Source organism: Hyaloscypha bicolor, assembly GCF_002865645.1.
Source record: "Hyaloscypha bicolor E unplaced genomic scaffold K444scaffold_17, whole genome shotgun sequence".
NCBI lineage: Eukaryota > Fungi > Ascomycota > Leotiomycetes > Helotiales > Hyaloscyphaceae > Hyaloscypha > Hyaloscypha bicolor.
This window is the reverse complement of record NW_020194519.1, coordinates 2,030,860-2,055,155: the sequence shown is the minus strand read 5'-3', so window position 1 is coordinate 2,055,155 and position 24,296 is coordinate 2,030,860. Positions and strand designations below refer to the sequence as shown.

The 24,296-nt window shown below is 51.4% G+C and overlaps 14 protein-coding genes across 14 annotated transcripts; 6 read left to right on the top strand and 8 right to left on the bottom strand.

Annotated features, from left to right (window-relative positions):
- Positions 1-210: 210 nt before the first annotated feature.
- On the top strand, positions 211-2,704 carry K444DRAFT_520414 (phospholipase D/nuclease; the record flags this gene model as incomplete). The annotated part of the gene is made up of 9 exons (XM_024874044.1): positions 211-520; positions 717-784; positions 889-1,071; positions 1,126-1,310; positions 1,366-1,480; positions 1,530-1,590; positions 1,734-1,897; positions 1,959-2,158; positions 2,455-2,704. The coding sequence occupies 9 exons, from the start codon at positions 211-213 to the stop codon at positions 2,702-2,704; spliced, it is 1,536 nt and encodes a 511-aa protein (XP_024742082.1).
- Positions 2,705-4,231: 1,527 nt separating this feature from the next.
- On the top strand, positions 4,232-4,979 carry K444DRAFT_625764 (uncharacterized protein; the record flags this gene model as incomplete). The annotated part of the gene is made up of 2 exons (XM_024882567.1): positions 4,232-4,621; positions 4,701-4,979. 2 exons carry the CDS (start codon positions 4,232-4,234, stop codon positions 4,977-4,979), a joined length of 669 nt encoding a protein of 222 aa, XP_024742081.1.
- Positions 4,980-5,837: 858 nt separating this feature from the next.
- On the bottom strand, positions 5,838-6,353 carry K444DRAFT_625763 (uncharacterized protein; the record flags this gene model as incomplete). The annotated part of the gene is made up of 1 exon (XM_024882566.1): positions 5,838-6,353. One exon carries the CDS (start codon positions 6,351-6,353, stop codon positions 5,838-5,840), a length of 516 nt encoding a protein of 171 aa, XP_024742080.1.
- Positions 6,354-6,439: 86 nt separating this feature from the next.
- Positions 6,440-7,084, bottom strand: K444DRAFT_215480 (uncharacterized protein). The gene has a single exon (XM_024871118.1). It carries the CDS (start codon positions 6,985-6,987, stop codon positions 6,526-6,528), a length of 462 nt encoding a protein of 153 aa, XP_024742079.1. The 5' UTR covers positions 6,988-7,084; the 3' UTR covers positions 6,440-6,525.
- A 1,101-nt stretch (positions 7,085-8,185) lies between these two features.
- K444DRAFT_215483 (uncharacterized protein) lies at positions 8,186-9,003 on the bottom strand. Its single transcript, XM_024871119.1, has one exon. The coding sequence runs from the start codon at positions 8,866-8,868 to the stop codon at positions 8,371-8,373; it is 498 nt and encodes a 165-aa protein (XP_024742078.1). The 5' UTR covers positions 8,869-9,003; the 3' UTR covers positions 8,186-8,370.
- A 134-nt stretch (positions 9,004-9,137) lies between these two features.
- On the top strand, positions 9,138-9,848 carry K444DRAFT_486022 (uncharacterized protein; the record flags this gene model as incomplete). Its single annotated transcript, XM_024873111.1, has 2 exons — positions 9,138-9,489; positions 9,532-9,848. Coding segments are annotated over 2 exons (669 nt in total), but the record flags the coding sequence as incomplete, so codon positions are not given.
- A 1,853-nt stretch (positions 9,849-11,701) lies between these two features.
- Positions 11,702-13,316, top strand: K444DRAFT_608852 (uncharacterized protein). The gene is made up of 5 exons (XM_024879459.1): positions 11,702-12,013; positions 12,067-12,141; positions 12,272-12,594; positions 12,650-12,896; positions 12,950-13,316. Exons 1-5 carry the CDS (start codon positions 11,820-11,822, stop codon positions 13,068-13,070), a joined length of 960 nt encoding a protein of 319 aa, XP_024742076.1. The 5' UTR covers positions 11,702-11,819; the 3' UTR covers positions 13,071-13,316.
- Positions 13,317-13,857: 541 nt separating this feature from the next.
- Positions 13,858-15,995, bottom strand: K444DRAFT_625760 (glucose-inhibited division protein A subfamily; the record flags this gene model as incomplete). The annotated part of the gene is made up of 3 exons (XM_024882565.1): positions 13,858-15,519; positions 15,571-15,812; positions 15,878-15,995. 3 exons carry the CDS (start codon positions 15,993-15,995, stop codon positions 13,858-13,860), a joined length of 2,022 nt encoding a protein of 673 aa, XP_024742075.1.
- Positions 15,996-16,222: 227 nt separating this feature from the next.
- On the bottom strand, positions 16,223-16,621 carry K444DRAFT_215422 (uncharacterized protein). The gene has a single exon (XM_024871117.1). It carries the CDS (start codon positions 16,532-16,534, stop codon positions 16,280-16,282), a length of 255 nt encoding a protein of 84 aa, XP_024742074.1. The 5' UTR covers positions 16,535-16,621; the 3' UTR covers positions 16,223-16,279.
- Positions 16,622-16,708: 87 nt separating this feature from the next.
- On the bottom strand, positions 16,709-18,232 carry K444DRAFT_625759 (uncharacterized protein; the record flags this gene model as incomplete). Its single annotated transcript, XM_024882564.1, has 1 exon — positions 16,709-18,232. One exon carries the CDS (start codon positions 18,230-18,232, stop codon positions 16,709-16,711), a length of 1,524 nt encoding a protein of 507 aa, XP_024742073.1.
- Positions 18,233-18,878: 646 nt separating this feature from the next.
- K444DRAFT_640814 (putative RING-box protein 1a) lies at positions 18,879-19,409 on the top strand (the record flags this gene model as incomplete). Its single annotated transcript, XM_024884537.1, has 4 exons — positions 18,879-18,995; positions 19,057-19,135; positions 19,188-19,258; positions 19,311-19,409. The coding sequence occupies 4 exons, from the start codon at positions 18,879-18,881 to the stop codon at positions 19,407-19,409; spliced, it is 366 nt and encodes a 121-aa protein (XP_024742072.1).
- A 291-nt stretch (positions 19,410-19,700) lies between these two features.
- On the bottom strand, positions 19,701-20,426 carry K444DRAFT_660296 (microsomal signal peptidase 12kDa subunit; the record flags this gene model as incomplete). The annotated part of the gene is made up of 3 exons (XM_024886441.1): positions 20,070-20,426; positions 19,954-20,013; positions 19,701-19,901 (listed from the first exon to the last, which is right to left on the bottom strand). Exons 1-3 carry the CDS (start codon positions 20,118-20,120, stop codon positions 19,701-19,703), a joined length of 312 nt encoding a protein of 103 aa, XP_024742071.1. The 5' UTR covers positions 20,121-20,426.
- Positions 20,427-21,409: 983 nt separating this feature from the next.
- On the top strand, positions 21,410-23,371 carry K444DRAFT_519512 (putative metal ion transporter C27B12.12c; the record flags this gene model as incomplete). The annotated part of the gene is made up of 2 exons (XM_024873958.1): positions 21,410-22,743; positions 22,792-23,371. The coding sequence occupies 2 exons, from the start codon at positions 21,410-21,412 to the stop codon at positions 23,369-23,371; spliced, it is 1,914 nt and encodes a 637-aa protein (XP_024742070.1).
- A 439-nt stretch (positions 23,372-23,810) lies between these two features.
- Positions 23,811-24,218, bottom strand: K444DRAFT_483786 (uncharacterized protein; the record flags this gene model as incomplete). Its single annotated transcript, XM_024873060.1, has 2 exons — positions 23,811-24,059; positions 24,135-24,218. Coding segments are annotated over 2 exons (333 nt in total), but the record flags the coding sequence as incomplete, so codon positions are not given.
- Between the last annotated feature and the right edge of the window lie 78 nt (positions 24,219-24,296).

Below are 24,296 nucleotides of genomic sequence, written 5' to 3'. Positions count from 1 at the left end.
GCTTTACGAAGAAAAGGAGACGAAGATGCTTCCACGAGCGCTGGTCCTACCCAGAAACGAAAGGCATCGAAATCCCCAGTCCCATCTCAAGATTGCACGCGACAAGTAAAGGACGGGCTTGCGAATGTTCCCAAGCCATTACTCAGAAGAAACGCGAAGACTGTGCTGAGTAGGCCACTTGATCCCAACTCTGCATTCATTGAGGATGGAATGCCAAATCATCCACAGCATGGCAAAAAGACATTTGGGATCCGACAAACTTCATTACAGGAGCCCTCGACCTCACCAGCGGATACTAGCCCCGAAATTCCATACGTTACTAAACCACGACAACACCTTTCCAGTAAGGCCCAGGCAGAGGCTCTCAACTTATCTGGCATTCAGTATCCTGACGGCACAGCCAAGAAAACTTGGGTTTTTGGATACGACCGAAAGGGGGATGATATCAAAATCGAAGAGGTGTTGCAGAGCAGTGATCTTGAGCTTGCCGTCCTTAGCTCTTTCCAGATAGATGCAGATTGTAGGTCCTCAAACGTCGAGCCCCCGTTCATCACTTTGGAGAATTTACGACTTGGTCACTTCTTCACACATGTCTTGACGATCACCCCCAAAACAAAACAAAACAAAACAAAACAAAACAAAACAAAACAAACCTTGTCTCGACCTTAAAAGACATTCGTTCCGTGTAGGCAATGCTAATCCATGCATCCGAGTAGGGGTCATTAGCAAGCTTGATGTTAAGACAAAGGTCGTTTGGGTTCTACAAGCAAAGGATGAAGCTCAAGTAAGTGAATATTGCTTTCTGCCTCCGTACATTTCTCAAGCGAGAGCTCGTGCCTCTTTAGCTTGGTTATACGATAGCACTGTGCCTTTGCTTACTCAGAGTAGAAACAGAATTGGGCTTCCGGAGCCCCCAAACACTTCCGCTTCTGCTTTCCGGCTATGGATGGCAATGTAAATTGTATGCACTCCAAGCTAATGCTATTGGCTCATAAAACCCACCTCCGAGTCGTAATTCCATCAGCAAATCTGACACCTTACGACTGGGGCGAAACGGGTTGTCTGGAAAATGTGCGTAATCCTACCAATTCTAGCGTCTTTATATATAGCTAAAAGTACTACTAGATCTGTTTTCTGATTGACCTTCCGCGGCTCCCAGATGGGCAGGAGACGGACCTCAAGAAACTCACGCCATTTGGGGAGGAGCTGCTTCACTTCTTACGCGCAATGGGCCTTGACAAACCTCAAATCGAGAGCATGAGGAGGTTTGATTTCTCTCGAACAGCCCACCTGGCCTTTGTCCATTCCATGTAAGACCCAGGCATACATCTCTGGATGCCGAATACCACCCTGACTTGCTGAAAGTGGAGGATCGCACCATATTGGCATGCAGATGTCAACAACAGGGCTTTGTGGCCTTGGCAAAGCGGTTCGAGACCTCGGCTTGAATACCGAAGATGAACTCAATATTGACTTTCTGGTATGAAACTCGACCCGCGAGGGAGATCCCGTACTGATGTGGAGCTTAGGCTGCATCCATTGGCCATCTTAACGAAAATTTCCTGAAGTCCATGTACTTAGCAGCGCAAGGTATTTCCAATTTCTGTTCCCTTCTGAACCTTTTCCTGGGATGCTACGTGTCTGGGTAAACCACGTCGATATCTGCATTGTCACAAGTCCAGAAAATGGAGTGTTCCCACCAAGTCGGTCTACAAGCTGATGTGGAGATGGAGGTGACGACGGCTTAACTGAATATGAATGGCGCACCCATAAACCCCCAAAGAAGAAGGGGTTGGATTCTGAAGTGGAGCTTAGAGTTGCGGATGGGGTGAGAAGCCGTTGCCGAATCTACTTCCCCTTGCGCGAGACAGTGCAAATGAGCAAGGGTGGCGTTGATGTAAGTGACTCTTCGGAAGGGGCTCCCAAGTTCAAGCCAGGCTAAGCTGATGAGGTGCCAGGGCGCTGGAACCATTTGCTTTCAACCGAAATATTGGAATTCCAGCACTTTTCCGCGAGCTCTCATGCGGGACTGCAAAAGCCACCGAAAGGGCTTGCTGATGCACAGCAAGATGATATTTGTAAGGTCAGAGAGAGCGAATTTACGTGGCCACGTGGCTTGGGCGTATGTGGGAAGTCACAATTTATCTGAAAGCGCTTGGTACGTCGATCCAATATCCTGATTATGTCTCCCCCTTGAAAGCGATTGTTGCAACAGAGCACATGCCACTTTCTGCCCTTGGCCTGTCGACTTTATATCTTTCGAGACTTGCGCTGCTCTTTCCGCCCCACTCGCCATTCGGGTGTTAAACTTGACGGCCGAGCCATTCAACACTCAAATGCCAGTGGCTCAATTGAAGGTTGCCAGGCCCCTCGCACCGTCTTCGCCAAGGCTGCCACTCAAGGGGGAGAGACGTGTGAATGCTTAGAAACCTAATTGATGTTGAGTGCTTCCAGGGGTCGTTTAGTGAAAGACAACACAACCAAAAAAGCCAAGATCAACATTAGAAATTGGGAGTGTGGTGTTGTTATTCCGGTACCATCATCTGCGCTCCCCGCAGAAACCTCGACAGGTGCTGGAGCCGGAGTCGCAGATGGATTTGATATGTCTGTCTTCGACGGATATATACCAGTGCCCATGGTTATACCGGGAGAAGAATATCAAGGCCGGAGACCATGGTTTTACAGCGAACAACAAGGAAATTGAGCCCATGGGTGCTCTAACATCCCGAGAGAACGGAGGAAGAGAACAGTGATAGCCCAGAAGGGGTAAAATCGACACGGAAGACTGTATCTCATGGAGTCCAGCCCCAAAATCAAGTTGTTTTCTCCTTTGACCACGACTCAAGGGCAAAGGCGGAGGCTGGAGGACTGAGGCGTTCATCAAACAGTGGATCGCAGTCTCGCAGATGTGGAGGCAAGTTCATGCGTAGATATATCCAGTGTGCAATGGTAAAGGGGCACTAGGCAGCTTCCGACTTGTGAGTGTGTCGATGAATCGTTGAAAGAGGTTGACCGGGCCGAAGGCCAAGCTGGCAGGGCCCTGGGAACTAACAAGTACACACTCTCACTTTCACTTTCATTGGACTCCTCCTTCTATGAACATGGTTGATGTTGCAAAGCGAAATATTCAAATGAGCCGAAAGGACAAGGTCAGGTACTCGGCCATCTAGTGGTGAAGTTGGGCATATCCTACTGATTAAAAATTTGCCCTTGTCGGGGATTTGAAAGAGGATAGGACCTGATCCCCGACATCGCTGACGTTAGGGACATGTGTGGGGAAGCTTTGAAGTGTTCTTTGCTACCATAACCACACTGTTCTGTACATTGGAGGATCTCGCAACTGTGGCACATGCACATCCAAGGATTTCGACGGCGCGTCGCGGGCACCCGGCTGCAGGGCGAATGTCTGGGGAAACAGCCACATCATCATAGAAAGGGACTTATGTGCAGGGCTCGAGAGGAAAGGGAACGGTCGATGCTCGAAGAAATGTGCCGCTCTACGAATCTTGGGACCAGTCAGTATTGCGGAAAAGCAACAGTAGAAGTAGCTGCTGCCATTGCACCGAGCTGAACTGAGCATCCCGGAGTCGGCTAGGTTCCCGTGAAAAGTTACGTTTTGAGCATGAACTTTCAGCCTTTGTCGCCGCCAGTTGTTCTGTTGAAGCATTATTGAGAATTCGGGTTGAAACGCTCGTCTTCACGATCGTCAGTGATCCGCCACAATCTTCTCTCTACTGATTTGAATGCTGACGGGCACGGGGTGCTGATTGGGGCCTTAAGGTACAGGAACTTCCAAGAGGGCAAGAACTCGGAATAGTGGTCCCGAATCCGAGGCCTCGTACCGTCCCGCAGATCTTGCCTTCTAGACCCTGCCCTCCAAAGCCTTGCGGCGTGAGGCATTGAGAGGTCAATGTACTGGACTTACTGCCCCCCCCCCCCCCAAAATTCCAAATAAAACGTAGCGCGGCCGGGGTATGGCAGACGTCAGAACGGCCGTGCCAGCCTTGTCACGCTACGTTTTATTTGGGGTGGGGGAGGGGGGGAGAGTAGTACAGTACCATGACGCGAGAAAGGCATCTTGACACTACGTACTGAACTACCTTGCTCGTGCACTTCGTTGGTGGCCCCTTGGCCCAGGCCTTGCCGGATACGCTCAAGGTCGGGCGTACTCCGTACTGCACTGAGGGAGGGCTGTCGCGAGCTGTTTGGAGATTGCAGATTCGAGCTCGGAATGTTCGATACTTGGTTGGTGGATCTAGGATTAGACGCAGGCAGGCTGGCAGGCAGGCAGGATTCAGGGGAGTGGGAAGCAGGGCCAGGGCCAGGGGCCAGGGGCAGAACAGGTGGCCGGCAGGCAAGTCGGCAGGCAAGTCGGCAGGCAGGGCGGCAGGCAGGGCGGCAGGCAGGCCGGGGTCCAGCGCTGCAGCTCGCATTCTTTGACGCCACCCGAGCGTCATCGTCCAACCATCGTAGGCGAGGCGAAGAGCCCCACACTACACACGCGTTGACGAGTCGGAGAATTCCCACCAAGACAGACGACACCGCGCCCCTTGAACGCTTCGAGTCCTCGACACCGAGAGTTTCTGCGTTCTTGCCCCGCTGCCCTTCCGAGACCACACAGGTACTGTACGGGCCACGCACGACGGATCGCATTGCCCCCCCCCCCCCCCCCCTTGGCACCCCTTGGCCCCTTCACACAGGTACTGTACGGGCCACGCACGACGGATCGCATTGCAGCACATCTCATGCTCGGAATCTTCGACACTGCGACAGCCTATTTCCTCGTGGCCTCTAGCCTGCCTGCCTGCCTGCCTGAGCCCTCCTTGGCATCGCTCCCGACCATGGCGCCCTGCAGCCCGGCCAGCCCCAAAGCGCCCACCGTTACTGTACTCCGTACTTCTATGTGGGATCTTGAGTCTCCTCACGATCTGCCCCAAAGCAGATCCCTGTTACCTACAGGATGCAAGTTGGAACCCTGAAGATCATGGATGCACCCCGGTCTCCTTAGACCCGGGAGAACCACCATTGACACATCTGCCGGATTCCGACGTTTGCAGGCTGGAGAATAGTCCCGCCGTTGCAATCGATCACCCCTGAAGTAAATCTACCTTGCAAGGCTCGAGCCCCAGCCTAGGGTGCAAGCGGATGATGATGATGATGATGATCTTGCGACCGGGTTGCCTACTCCGTATTGTTCGAGGCGTGTTGTCCTGGGAGCGCTTGCGGAGCTGCGGAAAGCCCCTTTCGGGACATTGTCTAGATACATATGTCTGAGCAGCGTTTGTGCGTATGCGGCCCGAAGATCTCAGGATTTACCGTGGCAAGATGTAACGGTTACGCGAAGAAGATGAAAGCTAGGAGGATTGAATTAATGTCGCGCAGATATCGCTTGGAACCTCCCAAAGATCCACTCATCGAGTGATGAATCAGCGCTAAGTTCGCCCCTCAAGCATGGAAGAGGAGCAAAAGGGCGAATGGTGGGCGTTCTCCAGAAGCTCGAAAGAACAGCAACAGACACGCCGGCTCCATACTCTTGGCCCTATCTTTCCCCATGGAATCGACTCGTCGTGCACGAAATCAGACTCCTTCTCCTCTCGCGCGGCGCAGCGAAAAGAAACGTAACCTCCCTTTCTGGACAGAGATCATAGCTCCACACTGTCCTCCTGAGCTCGAAGTTCACTGAAGCAGAAGACAACAGCGAGTAGTTTAGCAAAGCCAGGAGCCAGGAGCCAGGAGCGGAGGAACAATGGTGCTTTAGTAAGAGAACTGGTGGGGGAGGCTCAATTTTAGCCCACGCCGAGAGCTTCTTTGGCAAGAAATGCCGGCAGAGGCAGCACTCAAAGTTTTGCGTCGCCAGGTGAAATTGTGTCAGAGTCCAATAGCCCTTTCCCTTCGGCTGCCAGCCATGCTTCGATCACAGTTTTCGATGGAGTGTAAAAGTCAAAGAGATTAAATGAACGACAGCTCATCGAAAGTGCAGTGCTGTTGGCTCGTGGAGGAAGAGTGCGGGGAACGAGAGACATGGATTCATGACCGCAAGGTACAGCTCGATAATGGCGAGAAATTCCCAGTTCGATGGTTTTGCTTTCATTTGTAACTGTCCACATCTTTGGCGAAGGACCCACGATCACGATTCCTGACTGTAACCTGCTGTTTTGTCTGCCCGCGGCACCCAAAACAGCAGAATGGCTAAGATCATCAAGGAGTCCGTCCTCGGCGGCGTTGGAAAGTACTTGGCTTGCTGGGTAAATGGGATACGCTTTGAATCCCCCTGGTAAACATTGCACAGCCAGTAGTCCTACAGTACAAAATGGCAATAATGGGAGATACAGAGCAGAGGCCCTCACTACCATGGCGGGATTGCGTCCCGCCCTGGGTCATTGCAGCTCCCTCTTATAAAGCCCCGAGAAGGATTGTAGCGCTCCTTTGCAATCCCTAACCTCGTAACGGCTGCGGCCCAGAGGCACCCCTATTCGCAAAGCACGGTCAAAAGTAGAGCCCGCGGTCCAGTGTACTGTACAGCATTCAGTTGCGAGGTCTGGTCAGCCCCGATCCAGTAAATATGTCGAGATGTTTTTTTGGGGAGGGGGGGGGGGGGGGGGGGGGGGGGGGGGGGGGGGGGGGGGGGGGGGGGGTGGTAGGGGAGAACTTGTGAACTTGTGACTGGTAATTTGTGCTGCAGCCCAAACGTGACGCGAACGTTGGCACGTTGCAGACGAGGCATACGGAGGTTACTGTACTGTAAATGATAAGAAGGGGGAGAGCGTTCTCGTTCTCGTTCGGATTCGCATCTGCTCGGCTGCTCTGCTGCTTGGGCTCGCGTCGCTCACAGTCTCGCAGTCTCATAGTCTCTCCGACTTCTCCTGCGGGCGCCGGGCTACCTTTGCGCGTCCGCGCTCCACACCTGGTTTTTCCATGCTGTGCCCTGATCCCTGCCTGCATTCGCATCACGGGCTCAACCCATCTTCTCGGCGTCGTCAGGGGCATGGTTCCTTAAGCTCCCTTGTTCTCCCGACCGACCTCAGTTTCGCGGAGATATCCAGATTGACAATACGGTACGCCAGCGCCCGCAACTAACACAGCTGCAAGCCGGCCACACAGCACCCACGTTGCGCTGCTCCGCCATCTCGCGACTCACTGGGGTCCCCCCCCCCTAATCCCGACTCACCGTCAAAGCACCGATGGAAATCATGGAGTGTGTTTATGGATTCAGGGAAGACAGATTTGACTGGGCATTTCTTTGGTCTGCGGCACTCCTCATTGGCTCCATCATGGGCCGCCATCATGGCCGCCATCATGGGGTCGGGTCCTGTCCGGCTTCCACCCACCTACGGAGCACGGAGTACGTAGTTCTGGAGCAGGGCCATGGGCGAGACGGAACACGGCTTGCTCGTCAGTCTTGGTCGAGAGAGCATGGCACTGGCGTGGCAGCGGCAGCGGCATTGGCGTGGCCATGTTCGGTATTCATTAATTCTCACAACGGCCTCCGCACACCATGAACACCACCATCGTCTCGCTGTGCTGCGGAGCACTATGTAGAACAACAACTAGAGGCCGCCAGTCAGCACAGCGGACCCCAGCTGTTCTGTGCTGCCGTGCCACGGCTAGCTGCTCTCGACGGAGAGCCTAAGAGAGCTACAATACTGTACCGTACAGCATCGACTCTTCTTCCAGCCGTGCCAGCAGAGTGCTGTACAGTCTCCCTCCTAGGTCTCGGAGATTTTGCCTTCTTAATGCATCCCACCCCACCTCACCCACCTCACTGGTGAGGAGCAGCGGGAATGACATCTTTGTCTTTGCCTTCCCCAGCCGCAGCCAAGCTGAGCCTTATCACCATCCTGCGGTTGAATCTGATATGCGCAGCGGATCGGCAATCGTCACCCAGCAGCCAGACACGCATCGAGTCTGGGCCGTTGGTCAATGGACAGGTGCATTGCTGGAAGGAAGTCTACAAACCTGCACCGCAACTCAAGACGTGCCAAGTCAGGATACTGCGCTAATCTGAGCTCTCCGCCGCCTCCCTTCCCCGTCTCCCTCGCCCTGAAGCGGGTTCTTTGTCTCTCGCCCTCGCCCTCCCCTCACCCCAAAGCATGCTCCTTGTCGGTCTCCAATGTTCCATCCACAGATGCTCCGCGCTCTACGCTCTTTCTCCCCTCCAAACCCTACCTAGCTACCGTAGCGAGGACCTTTCCATTCCTCTGTGCGCCACCCTTCCGTGCTTGCATGGGCTGGAGGTGATCCCTGACCCCTCAGAGAACTATGGGCCTACTGCAGGCTCTAGCCAGCAGTAGTCGCAGGCCCTGGCTATCCCTCCTCATCGTCGTCTCTCATCCACTTGAAAGCCTAGCCTGGCCTCCCCACAGGCCTGCCTCATCCAGCACCTACCACATCATATAACACCAGAAGTTCTCGGTCAAAATTAACGCTGGCAAGGTCCAAAAACGGCCTCCGTGTCGCCGCCTTCCATATCCCTTCTGTTGTGCTTCCCTTGCCGAGCTCGATTCCCCTGGTGGTCATCTTTTTACGAAGCAGGTCCCGCGTCAACAACACGGGGTTACGAGCGGAGCAGAGATACTCCCACACCGCCCAATCCAAGCAAAGTGCTAGACTTGGGCTTTTACCCCAAGATTCCTGTTCCTCATAAGGCTCAACTTGAACGCATCCAATCCTGCAAAGGTTGTCTCGGCAGTACAAAGGGAAGGAGCGCTCACATCGGTACCCTTGCTCCCTCCGGAACTCTGACCTACTCCCTTCCGCATTGCTTCGAACTACCGTTCTACATATGCTCCTCTCTCCATCTGCACGGTCGAAACAACCTTCGGCCCTTCCCTTCTTTCTCGGTCTCTGTTGTAATCCCGCCAGCGACATCGCGCGACATAAGGCAGATCCACAGCCGCCAGAACACCCCCCCAGCTTCTCCAACCACGAAGCTCGCAGCTCGATCCAAACTTATTTTCCATCTTGTGCCCTCCCACAATCTTGCCAACTGAAGGTTTTTTTGATGACCTTGCTCCCAGTGTCCCATCACACTCAACTGTAGCATCGCCTTTCCATTTCAGGGATCTCCGCCGACCTCGCCTGATGATAGCCTCACAAACTTCACTTCTACCATACAACACAAGTATACCAACTTCAGCATGGCATCTGCATCGCCACTTTCTCCGACGTTCTACGGGCACATCGCCTCTACGCAGGACGCTCTACTTCTCTTCGAAGCTTGTTTGAGTGGCGCCCTCAATCACGTCGCTAGGCGTCCCCACGACCGTGAAAGAGTGAGCCTGATCAAGAGCGGGAATGTCTTCATCTATGAGGAACATTCTTCTGGCATAAAGCGGTGGACAGACGGCGTGCCATGGAGTCCGAGTCGAATACTGGGCAACTTCCTTGTATACCGCGAACTGGAACGTCCTTTTCCCCCAGGAGAGAAGAAGAGAGCCATGAAACGCAGCAAACGGTCTCCAGGAATTGGAAAACAGGAGCCATTTGGAAGTTCGAATAACTCAATGAGCGGAGGATATAGCACTGCCTCAGCCGCCGCTTCGAGCTTCGATGCACCAACCTCAAGTTCTCTTAGCAAGGAAACAGAACGATCGCTGATCGGATCTCTCGTCGATTCCTACGGCTTCAAAGAAGAAGGCCTTGTTAAGAAGACTGTGAGCGTTACAGTCGGGGGTGTTTCACATCACTTGGTCTCATATTACACCGTGGCCGATGTCATGAACAACAAGTTCACCACGCCGTCGAAAGACCCAAGATTTCAGCATGTAACTCCACGTGCCGATCTCATCACCAAGCAGAATTTTCGCACGCCCATTGACGAGGTGGACTCGATGGATCGGATCGATGACCGGTCAGTCTATACGTCATTTCCGTACGGCCGCAATGGCTATGAGATGACCAACCAAACAATCGCTCATCGGCCAATGTCTTTACCAACACCACCCATCGGATATGGTTCTGGTTCTAGCATATTTAGCAATTATGCCATCAGCACGCACTCCACGCCATATGATAGCCTTGGCCAAGGCCCTGCGACCGCTCCTTACGGTGGACAGTTCGCTCAATCTCCCGGCATATATTCAGCGCCCAAGACGGAAAGTTATGATCTTGGCGGCTACAGGCAACAGCGGTACAACTCTATCATTGGGGTCGGTTCTGATACTGCCCGTTCGCAGATGCCTTCGGTCACGACAAATTTTGCTCGCCGCCCTTCGAGCTCCGAGCAAGCCGGTTCAATGGACTCTGGTATCTCGGGAGTTTCTTCATCATCTTCGGATTCCAAGCTCACCAATGACTCGGGTTATTCATCACAAGGCTTCTATGGTGGTCTCAGGGATACTGGCAACAGTTCCCACAACTACACGCATCACAGGTCATTGCCGACCCCCACCCATCAACCCACATATGACAGAGCTTCTGTTCCATCATACTCTGCCCCGTACAGCTCAAATATCAAAGAAAACATGTGGCCAATTGGAAACGCAAGCGCCGGCCACGGTCACTATATGGCCTCTCAACAACAATGGGCTAGCACGGGCACCTCATAGCCCGATTCAAGATGTCTGGTGATGACGAACAGTAAAAAGCAATGGGATTACGAATTTCTTTATGAATATGTCGATTTTACGGTCTCGGTCAGCATTAGACCTTTACGAATTCTTTTCTGGCGTATATAGGCGTCGAAAGTGGGGCGGATGGGATTTCACACGGAGTGACATACCCTCGTTTGACGCACAAGCAGCACGGGGGGCTCATTATTTTGGTTTGCACGCGGTTGCGAAATGTTTCTGTACAAATTCGTTAAGCGTTATTCTTGTATTTATTCAATATTGTATTGGTAAGATGGGATGATAACGGAAGCGCGGATATCAAAACAGCATCGGAAGCGTTTTGTTGTGATTGAACAGAGCCGACAGACGATATAGGCAATTAGATCAAGACTATCAATTTCGCGCACAGCTCGACATCTGCATGTACATACAGAACAACTGATCTGGCAAGTTCTAAGCTGGAGAAGCACTCGATATAGATTGGGCATCGAATTGGGCCCAGCCTATTATTGCGTTGAAACACCGAAATTCCCAAAGACAGTGAATGACCATAGCCAGGTTGCGCTCCTCGATTACCGTGCAAGAACACACATACAGTTGATCCATCCATTCCTTCTTGTTGAGAAGGCGGTGCGAATGGGATCACCAGACATTGATTTAAACTTAAGCTCTGATCTCGTCACGCCGCCGTTGATCTCGTGGCCATGGAAGTCAAAGCGGACAGGGCGGGCGACAGACTTCAACCTTTCCAGATTAGCTTCGCGGCCCGAAAGGCACGCCGAAACTCAATTGCGCCCGCGGCTCAGAGATCTGAGCTGTCCTGCATTGGGAAACTGGCCCGAAAGCAGCGACTCCGAGGACGTGTTCGTCCCGAGCGCAATAGTTTGGTATTGGCTAGCTACGGGGCAAGAATGGGCGAGGCGGGAGGCGGGAGACGGGAGCGGGAGGAAGTTGGGAGTCTTGGTAAATTAGTAAAAAATCATTCGGTAAAGAAAAGGGGAGAGGTCAGACAAGCGCAGCCACAGCCGCAGCCGCAGCCGCGCGGCAAATTAAGAACCCCTGTCATGGAAGAGAAAAGAGGAGAGCTGCAAGCGAAAAAGGAGAAGAGAAGCGAGTACGCTTCATCCTTGCTGCTGCGTCACTCCTTCTGTGCCACCTCGCCCCTTACAACCGCCAAAACCAACCCAACCTGACCCAACTCAATTCACTCGACCTTACTTGACGCCCACCCTGGCATCCTATCTCTCCTCCTCGCTCCCACAAGATGCGATGACCATGTTTCGTCTGCTGAGACGACAGCCTTGCGCTCAATGGATGGCAGCGGTCCCCAGACCGAGTTGGCGCCCCACCCCTGACTCGACCTTCATGCTCTTCAGAGCATCATCCTGGAGCTCGCAATGTCTAGGAAACTCTGCCCTGTGGACTTCGTCCGCGACGAGAGGTCTGGGTCGGCCTCTAGTCATGTATGTATGCTCATTACCAAGGTGTCCGGAACAAAGTCTGATGTGCATATCAGAAAACGTCGGGCAAGGTTCATAGTCGGCAAGGGAGTCCTTTATTCGACATCTAAGGAGCCGGCAGAGAAACAAAGGTACGCAACAGAGTTTTTTCTGTTACAAGTGAGTGCGGCTAGTTCTGTCGTTCCATCCCGGATGACTCGATTCAGATTAAGGGTCAAGGAAAAGTCACGTGAGCTATACTGAAGCTTCCATTCCTCTTAGAGCAGAACCTCCTGAGCCCAGGAAACCTCTCCTCGAGGTCCTTACTCAGCTCACCCCACATGAGAACATCTATACGGTTCCGAACATTCTCACCTTTTCTCGCCTCATCGCAGCCCCGGTCATAGGCTACCTGGTGCTTCACGACTACCACGCCTGGGCTGTTGGCTTATTTGCCTATGCAGGCATCACGGATCTCGTGGACGGCTACATCGCCAGGCGATGGAACCTTCAGACTGTGGTCGGCACAATCATTGACCCCATGGCCGACAAAACGCTCATGACTATATTGACTGTCTGTCTGGCCATCAAAGGAGCTCTCCCAGGTCCAGTTGTCCGTCCGTACTCGTTGGGGGTTGACTTTCTGACCTCTTGTTATAGTCTGGCTGGCAGGAATCATTCTTGGTCGTGATGTTGGACTGGGCATCGCAGCAATTTATTATCGATGGATATCACTGCCTCCTCCCAAGACATTTTCTAGATACTGGGACTTTTCACTTCCCTCGGCTGAAGTGCATCCCACCACGATAAGCAAATATAACACCGCTTTGCAACTGGCCTTGATTGGAGCCACAACGGCCATGCCGTTGTTGACCGTTGATGTCAGCACAGCAATGAAAGCCATGCAGTGTGTATTCCTGAATCCCTTTTCTGGAGACAAGACCGCTGACAGCTCGTAAGCTATCTGGTGGCTACAACAACTATCTGGAGTGGGGCGAGTTACATATACACGAAGGACGCTGTTAAAATACTCAGTAACGAAGCCGAAAAGAAGGACAAGAGACCCGAAGACGGGGAATAACGCATGTATTTGACCTACCTGTAAAATACAAATTAAGATAATCGGATCTTATTTCGAACCATTCGAGGTATTTATTGCTGCACTCTTAATCGACAAGCAATTGGGAAAGTGGTATTGCTTTGCTTTCCTTGAAAATACTCGGCGCGGTGATAACAGGGAGGTTGATTGTTTTGTGTTACCATATTCATCCATCGTTATGGGGCTGTGGAAATGTACACATGGCAACAGCACTTATCAATATCTGCCCCCAATGTCTCGAGAGCTCGAAGACTTGCTATCATGTGGCAGTTACGAGTATAAACAATTGGCTTTGGAGAACTAGAGATCCGAAATCTTTCCGGAGTATTCTAGAGCGAGAGGGTGCAAATCCCCTGAAAATCCCCTGACAAATGTTACCCTACACGGTGCGTGTTATTACATTTTTGTACAGTCTTCCGACCAAGCCGGTCATATGTGAACTCATCCAGACATTCTTTTGACGACAGTACACATGGCTGTTTCAACCCATCCCAACTCAGAATACCGCGTAGCGGGTTCATCCGTTCAAGGTTTCTTATACCGAAAATCCAGATTATACCTTGCCGACCTTCTCCATACCTAGACTGGGATAGCATTCATCTGGGGTAAAATTACCCAAATCCCTGTTCCATCTAGTTCTAGACTCCATATAAATGGCATTTTGGTGACTATTGGCCAAGCAAAATCGGGCTTAATGGCTTCACTCCCAGAGGGCGACCTCTTTGAGGAAGTGATCGGGTTTCATATCTCCACGGTCGCCCGATCTTAATCATTTGACCATATACTTCTTCTTACGGGCAGCTACCTGCTCAAAAATTGTTGCTTTGGCGAGATCGCGATGCCTATTTTTGACAAATGCCAGAAGTCTCAGAATTCCGGATGGCGTGAGACCTTCGATTCGTCGCGCCTGACCCACAGACTCAGGTCTCGTAGTTTGAAGCAGTGATTTCTCATGCATACTCAGTCCATGAATCTGATCATAATCTAAATCCAGTGGCAACTTCAGATTCTCATCCTTTTGGAACACCTTCATTGCCGCAGTCTGTTGTTCCACATATGGGGCGTACACTGCCTCGATTGAGACTCTATTTTGAATGTGCGCCGAAAAGGTCATGATGTCCGGAACCAAAGCTGCCATGTCGCTGACGGTGACACCTGTTAGACGAAGGATGTCAAATGCACTCCTTCTGGTGGAATCGTTCCCAACCTTGAAGCCGTCTCTTATCCACACCGGTGCACTCGCCGTTTTGGACATCAAGGCTGATTTGAGATCTTCAATCTGAGCCACTTCATCAGAAAAGCTTGACCACCTCTCATCCCCTACAACTCCTACCTCTCGGCCCTTTGCTGTGAGTCGTAAATCTGCGTTATCTGCTCTGGCGCTCATCCGGTATTCACTTCGTGATGTGAACATTCGATAAGGCTCCGAGACCCCTTTGGTGATGAGATCATCGATCATAATCCCAATGTATCCGTCGCTCCGGGAAAGCACCATTTGAGGTTTGGAGAGCGACATCAAACCAGCATTAATTCCAGCGACGATTCCCTGTGCAGCTGCTTCCTCGTAACCAGTAGTTCCATTGATCTGTCCCGCCAAATATAAACCACGGATAGCTTTCGTCTCCAAGGTTGCCTTTAGGCTTCTTGGATCGACGTAGTCGTATTCCACACCATATCCTGGCTGTAACATTGTGACGTTTTGCAAACCTTTGATGGTCTTCAAAAGTTGCTCCTGAGCTTCGGCGGGGATAGTCATGGAAATTCCATTTGGATAAATTACGTCACTCTCGAATCCTTCCGGCTCCAACCAAATGATATGCTTCTCCTTGTCAGAGAACCGAATAATTTTTGACTCGAGGGACGGACAATATCTTGGGCCTTTGACTGTTTCTCGGATATGTATGGACTTGTCGAGATTAGCCCTGACGACATCGTGTGTAGCTTGATTAGTATAGGTAGCATGGCAAAGCAGTTGCTCTTGAACCGAGACTGAGTCGTTGAGGAAACTGAATGGCGTGGGTGGATCATCACCCGGCTGTTCTTCCAGGATACTGAAGTCGATGGTGTTTTTGGCCAGACGAGGAGGTGTTCCAGTTTTCAGTCTGCCAAGCTTGAAGCCTGCATCCTTCAAAGATTTGCTTAAGCCAAAAGTTGCCGCTTCGCCCATACGTCCAGCGGGTGTGCACTCGAGACCAATGTGTATTTCACCACCAAGAAAGGTGCCAGTGGTGATAACTACTTGGTTGGTCGGTATAACCTCACCGGATTCCAGTCGTACCCCCGAGATTCTTCCACCTTGGGTTTGGCTATCATCACGGGAAACGATGATGTCTGCCACGCTTCCCGGTACAATCGATAAATTTGGATAGGATGTCAATTCTTCCCTCATATGTTTCTTGTAGAGTTCTCGATCAATTTGTGCGCGAGGGCCCTACAATCAGGTTAGCTTTAATCTGATGAGAATAGCTTTAGAATTGAGTACCCAGACGGCAGGACCCTTCTTGCGATTCAAGACTTTGAATTGCACTCCTGCTTTATCTATTATTCGACCAGCTACGCCATCCAGCGCGTCAATTTCTCTTAACATTGTTCCCTTCCCGATACCCCCAAAACTAGGATTACAAGAACACACGCCAATGTTGTCGAGCTTCGGCGTGATAAGCGCAGTCCTGGCGCCGGATCGCGCAGCTCCAGCACAGGCTTCTGCTCCAGCGTGACCTCCCCCTATTACAATAACATCGTAAGGTCTAGTGTAGAGAGTTAGAAGGGCTTTGGGAATGTTCGCACACAGACTTGCTTGGTGTCTTGGGCTACATCAGCCAAAAGTCTTCGCTGACGATGGACGTATTGAAGGCGACTGGTACGAGGTCGTAGTACAGGCCGCCACGGGACAAATATTCGGGTCATGTTGGCATCGTGATGTGGATGGAGTTTGGTGTTGCTATCTTTATTCAGATTCAGAGAGCTGGCAGGGGATCGAGAACTTAAAGTTTTCCAGCCAGGCGGCTAAAGCGGCCGCTTGGTGAGGATTTAAAAAGGGGCGTAAGCGAATGTAAGCGAACTTCTGAATCAAAATAGGGGTCAAGAGCTTGAACATCTTGGGATACTCCAGGATCTACAAATGACAATTTTATGTTGAGGGCAAAATAAAATATGTCCAAATCGAGGTATTCACGGGGGTAAGGTCTTGTTTACGCGTGAATTATGATGTAGTAATCACTTCGCTCGGCCAATTTGATGGCTAATGGACCCCAACTCATTACTGTGCAATGGGCCATGTTTACATCATCATAGCACAACGAGGTCGCCCCATCAATATCTTCGGGGCAGACCATCCACCACATGGCTCGTGCAGCCTCCCCCCAATAGACAAATGAAAGTATTTGCAGAATGTGCAGTGGTTGTCGGAGACAGGACAAATGAGAGCCAGTCCGGAAGCCATACATACAGCTACCCAGAAAATAATGAATAGAAGTGAGTGGTAGGTCTCACGAACGCTTGAGGAACTCCCAAGCTTCCCAAGCCCCGTGGTGATATCGAAAGTCGTCACATTAACCCAGGGACTAAGGACCAAAACGCCGACGTCTTCTCATCAACCGTGACGTTATTCCAAGCCTGTATCAAGATCCCATAACTCCATTATGCATACCATTCATAGGAGGAGGCCTGCCGCCAACGTAATTTGGAACCGATGATGATGCCGCAGGTAAGCTTCCACCAACGACCCCAGAACTCTGTGCTGAATCCAACTTTAGTATCCTGCGAAGACTGTCCTCCATTCCCCGAAGATCAGCGGTCTTGCTTTCAGATGACAGGCCAGTTGTTGAGATTGGACCTGGTGATGGTGCATGAGGTGCCATTGTGTCGACGAAGTTGTTAGCCGCAGGTGTTGCGGTATTGGGAAACAATGGTGGCGATTGGAAATAAGGGCCGCTACGCTCCGGCGTTCTCGTGGGAGTTTTCGTTGGTGTCACCTCTTGGCGGAGGCCGGAAGATCGACTAGGCAGCCTTGGAGCTTGACTCAAGCTCTCTTGCGAATGACTGTTATAGTACGGCCGGGCTGGTAGGCCAGCGCTTCGCAGTCCACTGGCATGAGTCGGAGTGTGTTGATGTGCACGCGACGAAGGAGAGATTTCCGCGGGGGGAGGCGTAGCTCCATTCGACTTCGTCTCATCAGAAGAGGGGAGTGGATGACCTGAGAAAAGGTAGGCTTTGAGAGCTTCTGAGTTGTCCAAAGGTTGCTGTGAATCACGGAATGGCCGCTCGATGGACTGTGCGGGCTGGCTGGAAGCACGTGCGGCATGGATTCTTTCAGCATACGGCGTGGAAAAAGCCGGCCCGTATGGTGTTCCCGCATCGGGCTCCCCATCCAATTCCATAGCAAACATTCCGTTTGCAGACATCTTACTAGCATGTCCCGGACGTGGACGGCTGTGCGTGGGGGGGGCTGGCGGGGTCTGGCTGCTTCGAGGCGATTCCATGGGGGGCTGGAATGGTCCAGTTGGGGCTACAGCAGTTTGAGTGGAACTTGCACTTCGTGCTCTAGCTTTTTCTTCCCTGTCCGCCCTGAAGAAAAGGTCCAGTGGAGATTCTTCCCTTTGAAATAGATTATTTGGAGGCGGAGGAGTGAACAGGTTGTTGGACGAAGGTGTTTCCTTCTTCAACTGCGGTTCCTTTGCAGATTTGAGCCCCTTGACCCCGGGAGAATCTGGAACTGATTTGGAGTAAAAACTCGGTATCGGAAGAGCAGACGGAGCTGGTGACGCATGAAAAGTAGGGCCTGCATAAGCTGTGGCTGAGGGTGTGTTGATGGGCTTCGCGGAGGAGGGGATACCCGCCGATTGAGCGCCCGTCAAAGGCGGGGTATTGCGGCCGTTCCGCATCATAGCAGGAGATGTATTCACGTTCTTGGGCCGGTTTTTGTTCCTAGACTTCTGTTTTGACCCGCTGTCGGGGCCGTTCGTGTTGGCGCTTTGAGAAGTAGGTTGGTTGCCTCTGCGAGGGGTTCGAGGAGGTGTCGTAGATTGTGAAGCCGATGCTGGTTGATTTGTTTTCGTTTCGGGTTGAGAGTTTCGCATGTGTGCTTGCTGGTTGAGATGATGTGGGTTCTGAGGGTTCTGTGACGAGGCAGACGCAAGTGGCATGGCAGCACTTCGACTGTGTCGGTGTCCCCGTGAAGGAGTTTCGGTAGACATGGCTTCTTTGGCTTATAAATATGCAGTCGTAGAAGCAGTGTAGAACGTGAATGGGCAAAGCAAAAGGCAGATCACTGCAGCGATGGACAAGGCGCGATGTTTCGCAGGAGGTGGCTGGATGGTAAGTGATGGCCAGCAGGCGGTGGCCGGTCCGTCGAGGGAGTTTGTGATGTGTAGCAGTATGTGGATTCTCTGTTGTTTGTTTGTATGGAATCGGTAGTTGCGGTAATTCCAATCATTGTTCGGCGTCGAGTGGGAAGAGGTGGGGTGAATGTGATATGAATGTACCAGAAGGCGGCGAGGCGTCGTGAACAGACGCAACTTCGCTGGAACCGGCCGCCGTAGAAGTTCCTTGTTGCCTCCACATTTGAATTCACCTCAAGCTCAAGGTATTTACAGCAAAGACGACACCTACTCTGCTGCATCTTTCTTCCGGAAACCGAGAACTTCCCATTGTCAACATTTGCTGTAAGCAAAGACTTCCTTTCAAGTCTCAAATCTAAGCAGCAAAGAGCAAAGACGCAACTGCAGCCTTTCAACTACCCCTCCATCGACCACCTCCTCGCCTTTCTCTGCTTCCCTCTGCGATCTGAACATGGCCGACGTCGTTATGACCGATATCCCAGCCCCTGCAAAGAAGGCAGTTGGCAAGGCTAAAGCCGGAGGTTCTGAGAGCGGAACAGACGGCAAGAAGCGCTTTGAGGTGAAGAAGGTGAGAGCAGCTCGACGCCTTCTCCGTGCAAGGGGCTGCAGATATGCTAACTGCTCGATAGTGGAACGCGGTCGCTCTATGGGCTTGGGACATCGTCGTCGACAACTGTGCGATCTGCAGAAACCACATTATGGACCTGTGTAATTCATCCCCAACTCCAACCCGAGAGCTTGATCTACTAACCACAGGAAGGCATCGAATGTCAGGCAAATCAAGCTTCCGCCACCAGCGAGGAGTGCACTGTTGCATGGGGGATTTGCAACGTAAGAGACTCTTCCGTGCTTCCATGAGTAACGACTGACTATGAGTTGCTAGCACGCCTTCCATTTCCATTGTATCTCCCGATGGCTGAAGACTCGCCAAGTTTGCCCCCTCGACAACAGAGATTGGGAGTTCCAGAAGTACGGCCGTTAAGTCCTTTACAAGCCGAAGTTTCATGGGGAAAAGATTGTGATGTGATACGATATCAGGGAAGAATCACGAACAGAACTTGGGGCACAAGCCAAAGATTACATTTGCGCGGTGGCTTTGGTGTACAGTGGCGCATGGAGGAATCATCTTAGTGACAGCGTTCACAGGGGATAGATCCTTATAACGCAGTCCATCCAGCTATCTGGGGAATGAAGATACCAGCGTCCATTGCATACACTTTTTGGTATTCCCGGCCCAGCTCTAACGCCAATGTTTATTCATGTGTTCCTTCCTTCACCCAACAACTTTTCCATCCACCAAGATGCCTTGCGACTTTGTTTCAGTCCCTGCTAAAGGTAGCCACTTGACGGGATGTCGGTTGAAGAAGGGCCATGGGGGCACGATGAGGAGCAAGCTAAAAGCAGTTCCCCCGAGTCCAATGTAGAGTGAAAGTTTGATGTCTTGGAGGAAGAAGCCGACGATGAATGAGATAGCCTGGGTTTGCGTTAGTTTAGTGAGAAAGGCAATGTAGCAGGTGGCTCTTCACCCCAACAGTTGCAAGCACAGCTGTTGCCAGCAATTCAGCTAGCTTCTGACCCTCAAAGTCCTGTCTGCAGTCAGTACCAGAGCCGATTTTTTTCGAATTGGCGGATTTGCACATACAATTTGGCCCTCAGCAAGCTCGCGCACCTGGTCCAATAGTTGATCGGCCATGGTTGTTGCGTGAGGGGGGATGGAAGTGAAGGGAAATGGAATGAGCGCTGGCTGGTCTGGACACCTCGTCACTTGGCTGGTGGACGGGGTCTTCAAATGGTCTCATCACGTGACGAGGCTGAAAACTTCGTAGACATGGGGTTGCTTCATCCCTGTCCGACCACGGGATTGATTGGCATTGGGCTGCAAGCCATGAGGCATTTTCCGCATGTCAAAGGAGGGGCAGAGAAAGGCACGCAAGGCAAGGCATGAGTGGATGAAATCAACACCTGGAGACCGTGCCGAGTCGATAGATAAGGAGAGCTCCCTCCCTCTGCAATCTTCATTGCTCCTGTTTACTGTGCATAATCTTTTGCTGCATGCAAAATATCCTTCCTTTAGCTGGCCCGCTTAGTACTGCATTGTAAACCTAGCTCGATGCGTCTGATTCATCGCTCGATTGATTATTCACGGGATTGGCTGGGATTTGCCACAGAGCCCTGGCCTGGCTAGCCGGCCCACTTGGAAATTTTCGTCTTGGGAGCCCTCTCCCCTCTTCCCCAATTGTCATATGCTCTTCACGCTCGACGAACTCTACTTCGACGGCCACAACAACGTTCGACATCGCGCCGCTCTGCAGTACCGCCGTCCTAAGCACTGGTCCCTTCAATTCCCAATTCCTGTTTTCGCCTCCAGATCCTCGGTTGACCTGCCCTCTCAACAGCGTCAGAACACGGCTCGAGTACCCCAATACGCAAATTTGCAGCTCTACAACCCCACAGTGCACCACCATCAGCACTTGTTGTCGCGCATGCTTACCCTGTCGTTGGTTATTCACCTTCACGATCTTCCAAACACACTTGACCGTTGCTCGACTTGATCGCCTTGGCGGCCTCTCAATCTATAACCAGCAAGTTGGCGGGACTCGAACTTGAACCGTTTTCCTTTATCCGTCCGCTCCTCGGCCCAAGGACTTGGGCTCACGGCGGAGGTGACAAGAAGCCTCCATAACTGGCCCTACGTTAACCGCGAATACACATATCACACACTCAAAGAAGCAATTATTGGGGATTAGCTGGACGGGGTCAGCTTCTCAATTGGAAGAGCTGTACAGGGGAAACCTGTGCAAAAACATCAATCAAATTGACGCCAACACGCGGTGGGCGCTCGTTGCGACCCACCTTAGAATCGAAGGCGATTTTGAACAATATTGAAAAGTGCGTATCCCGCATTGGCTTGGCTGGCACATCGAAGCTGATAATCGGGCAGCTATAACACACTTCATAGAAAGAGGATTAGCCACTGAAGCCATGTCTGACCACGAAGATGCCTCTCTCAACACTGGCTACAGCACGCCTGTTCCAGAGCTGGATGACCATAGACATCAATCTTCCTCAGTGCAAAGAGCACGCTCTCGGCGAGGCACCGTTGAGACCATGCAGAGCGTTAATGCCGGACGGAATCTGAGCCCTGACCTCGCTCTCGTTAACCAGGGGCTAATGCCTACCGTCGCTCGAGATTTCGAGGAAGCTGTTATGGATGATGAACCCGGTGGAGTGTCTCCTCGTCCTGGTCGAGTTGCACCTGATAGGAGCCGACGGGGAACAGTTACGACTCTTGACCCCCGATCGACTTCTCCTCCGAATTCCGTGAAAGCATTTGCTGATGCTCGCCGGCGGGAAAGACAACTTTCAACATCCGATCCCAACTCTGTAAAGGCCTTTGCCGAAATTAGAAGACACGAGGATTACGACCTTCACCGAACTATCTCAGGGGCTAGTCGTCGCAGTAAACGAAGCCTCCGAAGCAGGCGTTACACCAACGAGAACGATGCAAAGAGCTTTGCTGGATCATGCAAAACTGCCGAAGAAGATGTTTGCTTTCCATTGCATAATCAAGGAAACAAGGACACCTTGCAGATCGACTTTGAGGTTCTCGAAGATTTTATTGCTGATGAGGAGAGCCGTGACAAGACTCCACCAAAGGGTCAGCCCCAAGCTCGAGTGTTCCACGATCTCCGAACACAGGGGTATAATGGAGGGCAAGCAACGTTTACGGCGGGAGGTGATGTTGTTGAAATCCCCTCGGGCACCTCTCTCGAAACCAATGAGAAAGTCCATGAGAATGACAGTCTGGATGAATTTGTGGGTGAACCCCAGCGCGTTGACAATCGATTTGAGTTCTTTTCTTCCTCAGAAGAGTCTACGATTCATGCAGCAGAGTTTGGCGACCTGGTTCTTCCAGGAGAAGATGTCCGCAGTCTGTTTACGCTTCCACAAGGCGAGGAAATGGATGGAGTTTGGTGGCTGAACATAAACAATCCAACTGACGAGGAGATCCGTGCCATCTGCAAAGCCTTCGGAGTTCATCCTCTCACGATTGAGGACATTGGAACTCAAGAAGCACGAGAGAAGATTGAACTCTTCCCGTCCTACTATTTTGCTTGCTTCAGATCCTTCCATGTCCAGGAAATCGATGATGGGCAAGAATACGAACCTTTCAACATCTATGTCGTCGTTTTTCGCGAGGGGACCTTGAGCTTCAGCTTTTCCCCCAACCCCCATGCAGCTCACGTCCGGAAGAGAATCACTATGCTGAAGGATTATGTGGCCCTGAGCTCTGATTGGATCTGTTATGCCCTAATGTAAGTCTACGAGCAAATTTAATAAATTACCTACTAATCAAATCTTAGTGATGATATTGTTGATTGCTTTGCACCTATCATCACAAACATTGAGAAGGAAACCGACGTTATTGAGGATGAAGTCTTCATTGCCCGCAATGATGACATGCATAGCTTTCTACGCAGAATTGGCATGGTCCGGAAGAACGTAATGGGTCTAATGAAACTTCTGGGCGGCAAAGCAGACGTTCTCCGGGGCTTCACTAAACGCTGCAACGCAAACTACAAAGTTACTCCTCGGATGGATATTGGCCTCTACCTCGGCGACATCCAGGACCATGTCGTCACGATGATGACAAGTTTGGCCCACTTTGAGAAAATGCTTTCCCGATCTCACAGTAACTACCTGGCTCAACTCTCAATCGATAACATCACGCAGGGAAACCAAGCAAACAAAGTCCTCAGCAAGATCACTCTGCTCGCTTCAATCCTCGTTCCACTGAATTTGGTGTGCGGTATGTTTGGGATGAACGTCATGGTACCTTGGAGAGAAGTTAATAGCTTGGCTCCTTTCTTTGGAATTCTTGGTATTTTGATCCTTTTTGTCATAATCTCCCTGGTTGTTGCTCGGAGGCTCAGATTCATCTAATGCACAGCTCACAATCTGCTCGAAGTAAGGGATGGTTTCATTTGAACCGAGGACAGAAGCTTGGGTATTTCTTTCGTGCCTGCTTTCCTTGCTAGCATTGTCTTTGCATTGGTTTGCTGGTGGAAATCTGTGTACCATCGACTCTCAAATTGAAATGTTTGCAGGTAGACACATAGAAGTAGAGTCTATTAGAAAATCCTGATATTGGCTTCTTTATCGTGCATATTGCAGTACAAACATCTCACGATTCAACCGCTTTCCACTCACAACATTGATAGAACTGGGTCAACCAAGAGATTTATCACGAGACCTCTCTGCAATCAGCTGAAGTGTACACTCCAGGCCAAATCATAGGGAGAAGTTATTTGACCTAAAGTGCAATTGAACCACTCCTCCATCATGATTGTTTTCCGCTATCTCCGCCATTGCCATCCTCCGAAGCTTTCTTCGCCTCTTCAAGAGCCCGATACTTTCTTTTACTCTTCTTTACAGCACTCGACTTCCGCTTCCGCTTAACCTCCTTAACAACTGCAACTCGAGACTCTTTCCCCTTTTCGATTTCCTCAACCCTCTCCGCAAGCATCTGCCTGGCAATCTTTCTGTTCTGTGTTCGAGAGCGTGTAGCTTGCACTTTCAAGACAAGGCCAGTGGGTATATGCCTCAATTGCACAGCAGAAGATGTTTTGTTCTGCAACTTGTTGTTAGCCGAGGCTTTAAATTCAGACTTCTCCTCTGGCTCCGGGTCCAATTGATCTTTACATACAATCTTCTGGCCTCCAGGTCCACTGCCCTTCAAGAATGACTCCGTAAATTGATCCTCATGGACGAGCGGCGGTCGATCGGGCATTTTCCTTGCGCATGCTGCGGCCGAGGCTGCAATGCCACGCCGAGCTATTGAACCTTTCACGGCATGTTCGACAACCAC

What these genes read in the sequence shown, in the direction of transcription:
- K444DRAFT_215422 (XM_024871117.1), bottom strand. Translation starts at nt 16,534, where the DNA reads ATGTATGGCTTCCGGACTGGCTCTCATTTGTCCTGTCTCCGACAACCA.
- K444DRAFT_215483 (XM_024871119.1), bottom strand. Translation starts at nt 8,868, where the DNA reads ATGTCGCTGGCGGGATTACAACAGAGACCGAGAAAGAAGGGAAGGGCC.
- K444DRAFT_608852 (XM_024879459.1), top strand. Translation starts at nt 11,820, where the DNA reads ATGACCATGTTTCGTCTGCTGAGACGACAGCCTTGCGCTCAATGGATG. An exon ending in CATCAAAGGAGCTCTCCCAG is followed by an intron (nt 12,595 to 12,649) that starts GTCCAGTTGTCC and finishes CTCTTGTTATAG; the next exon opens with TCTGGCTGGCAGGAATCATT. An exon ending in ACAGCAATGAAAGCCATGCA is followed by an intron (nt 12,897 to 12,949) that starts GTGTGTATTCCT and finishes ACAGCTCGTAAG; the next exon opens with CTATCTGGTGGCTACAACAA.
- K444DRAFT_215480 (XM_024871118.1), bottom strand. Translation starts at nt 6,987, where the DNA reads ATGCCCCTGACGACGCCGAGAAGATGGGTTGAGCCCGTGATGCGAATG.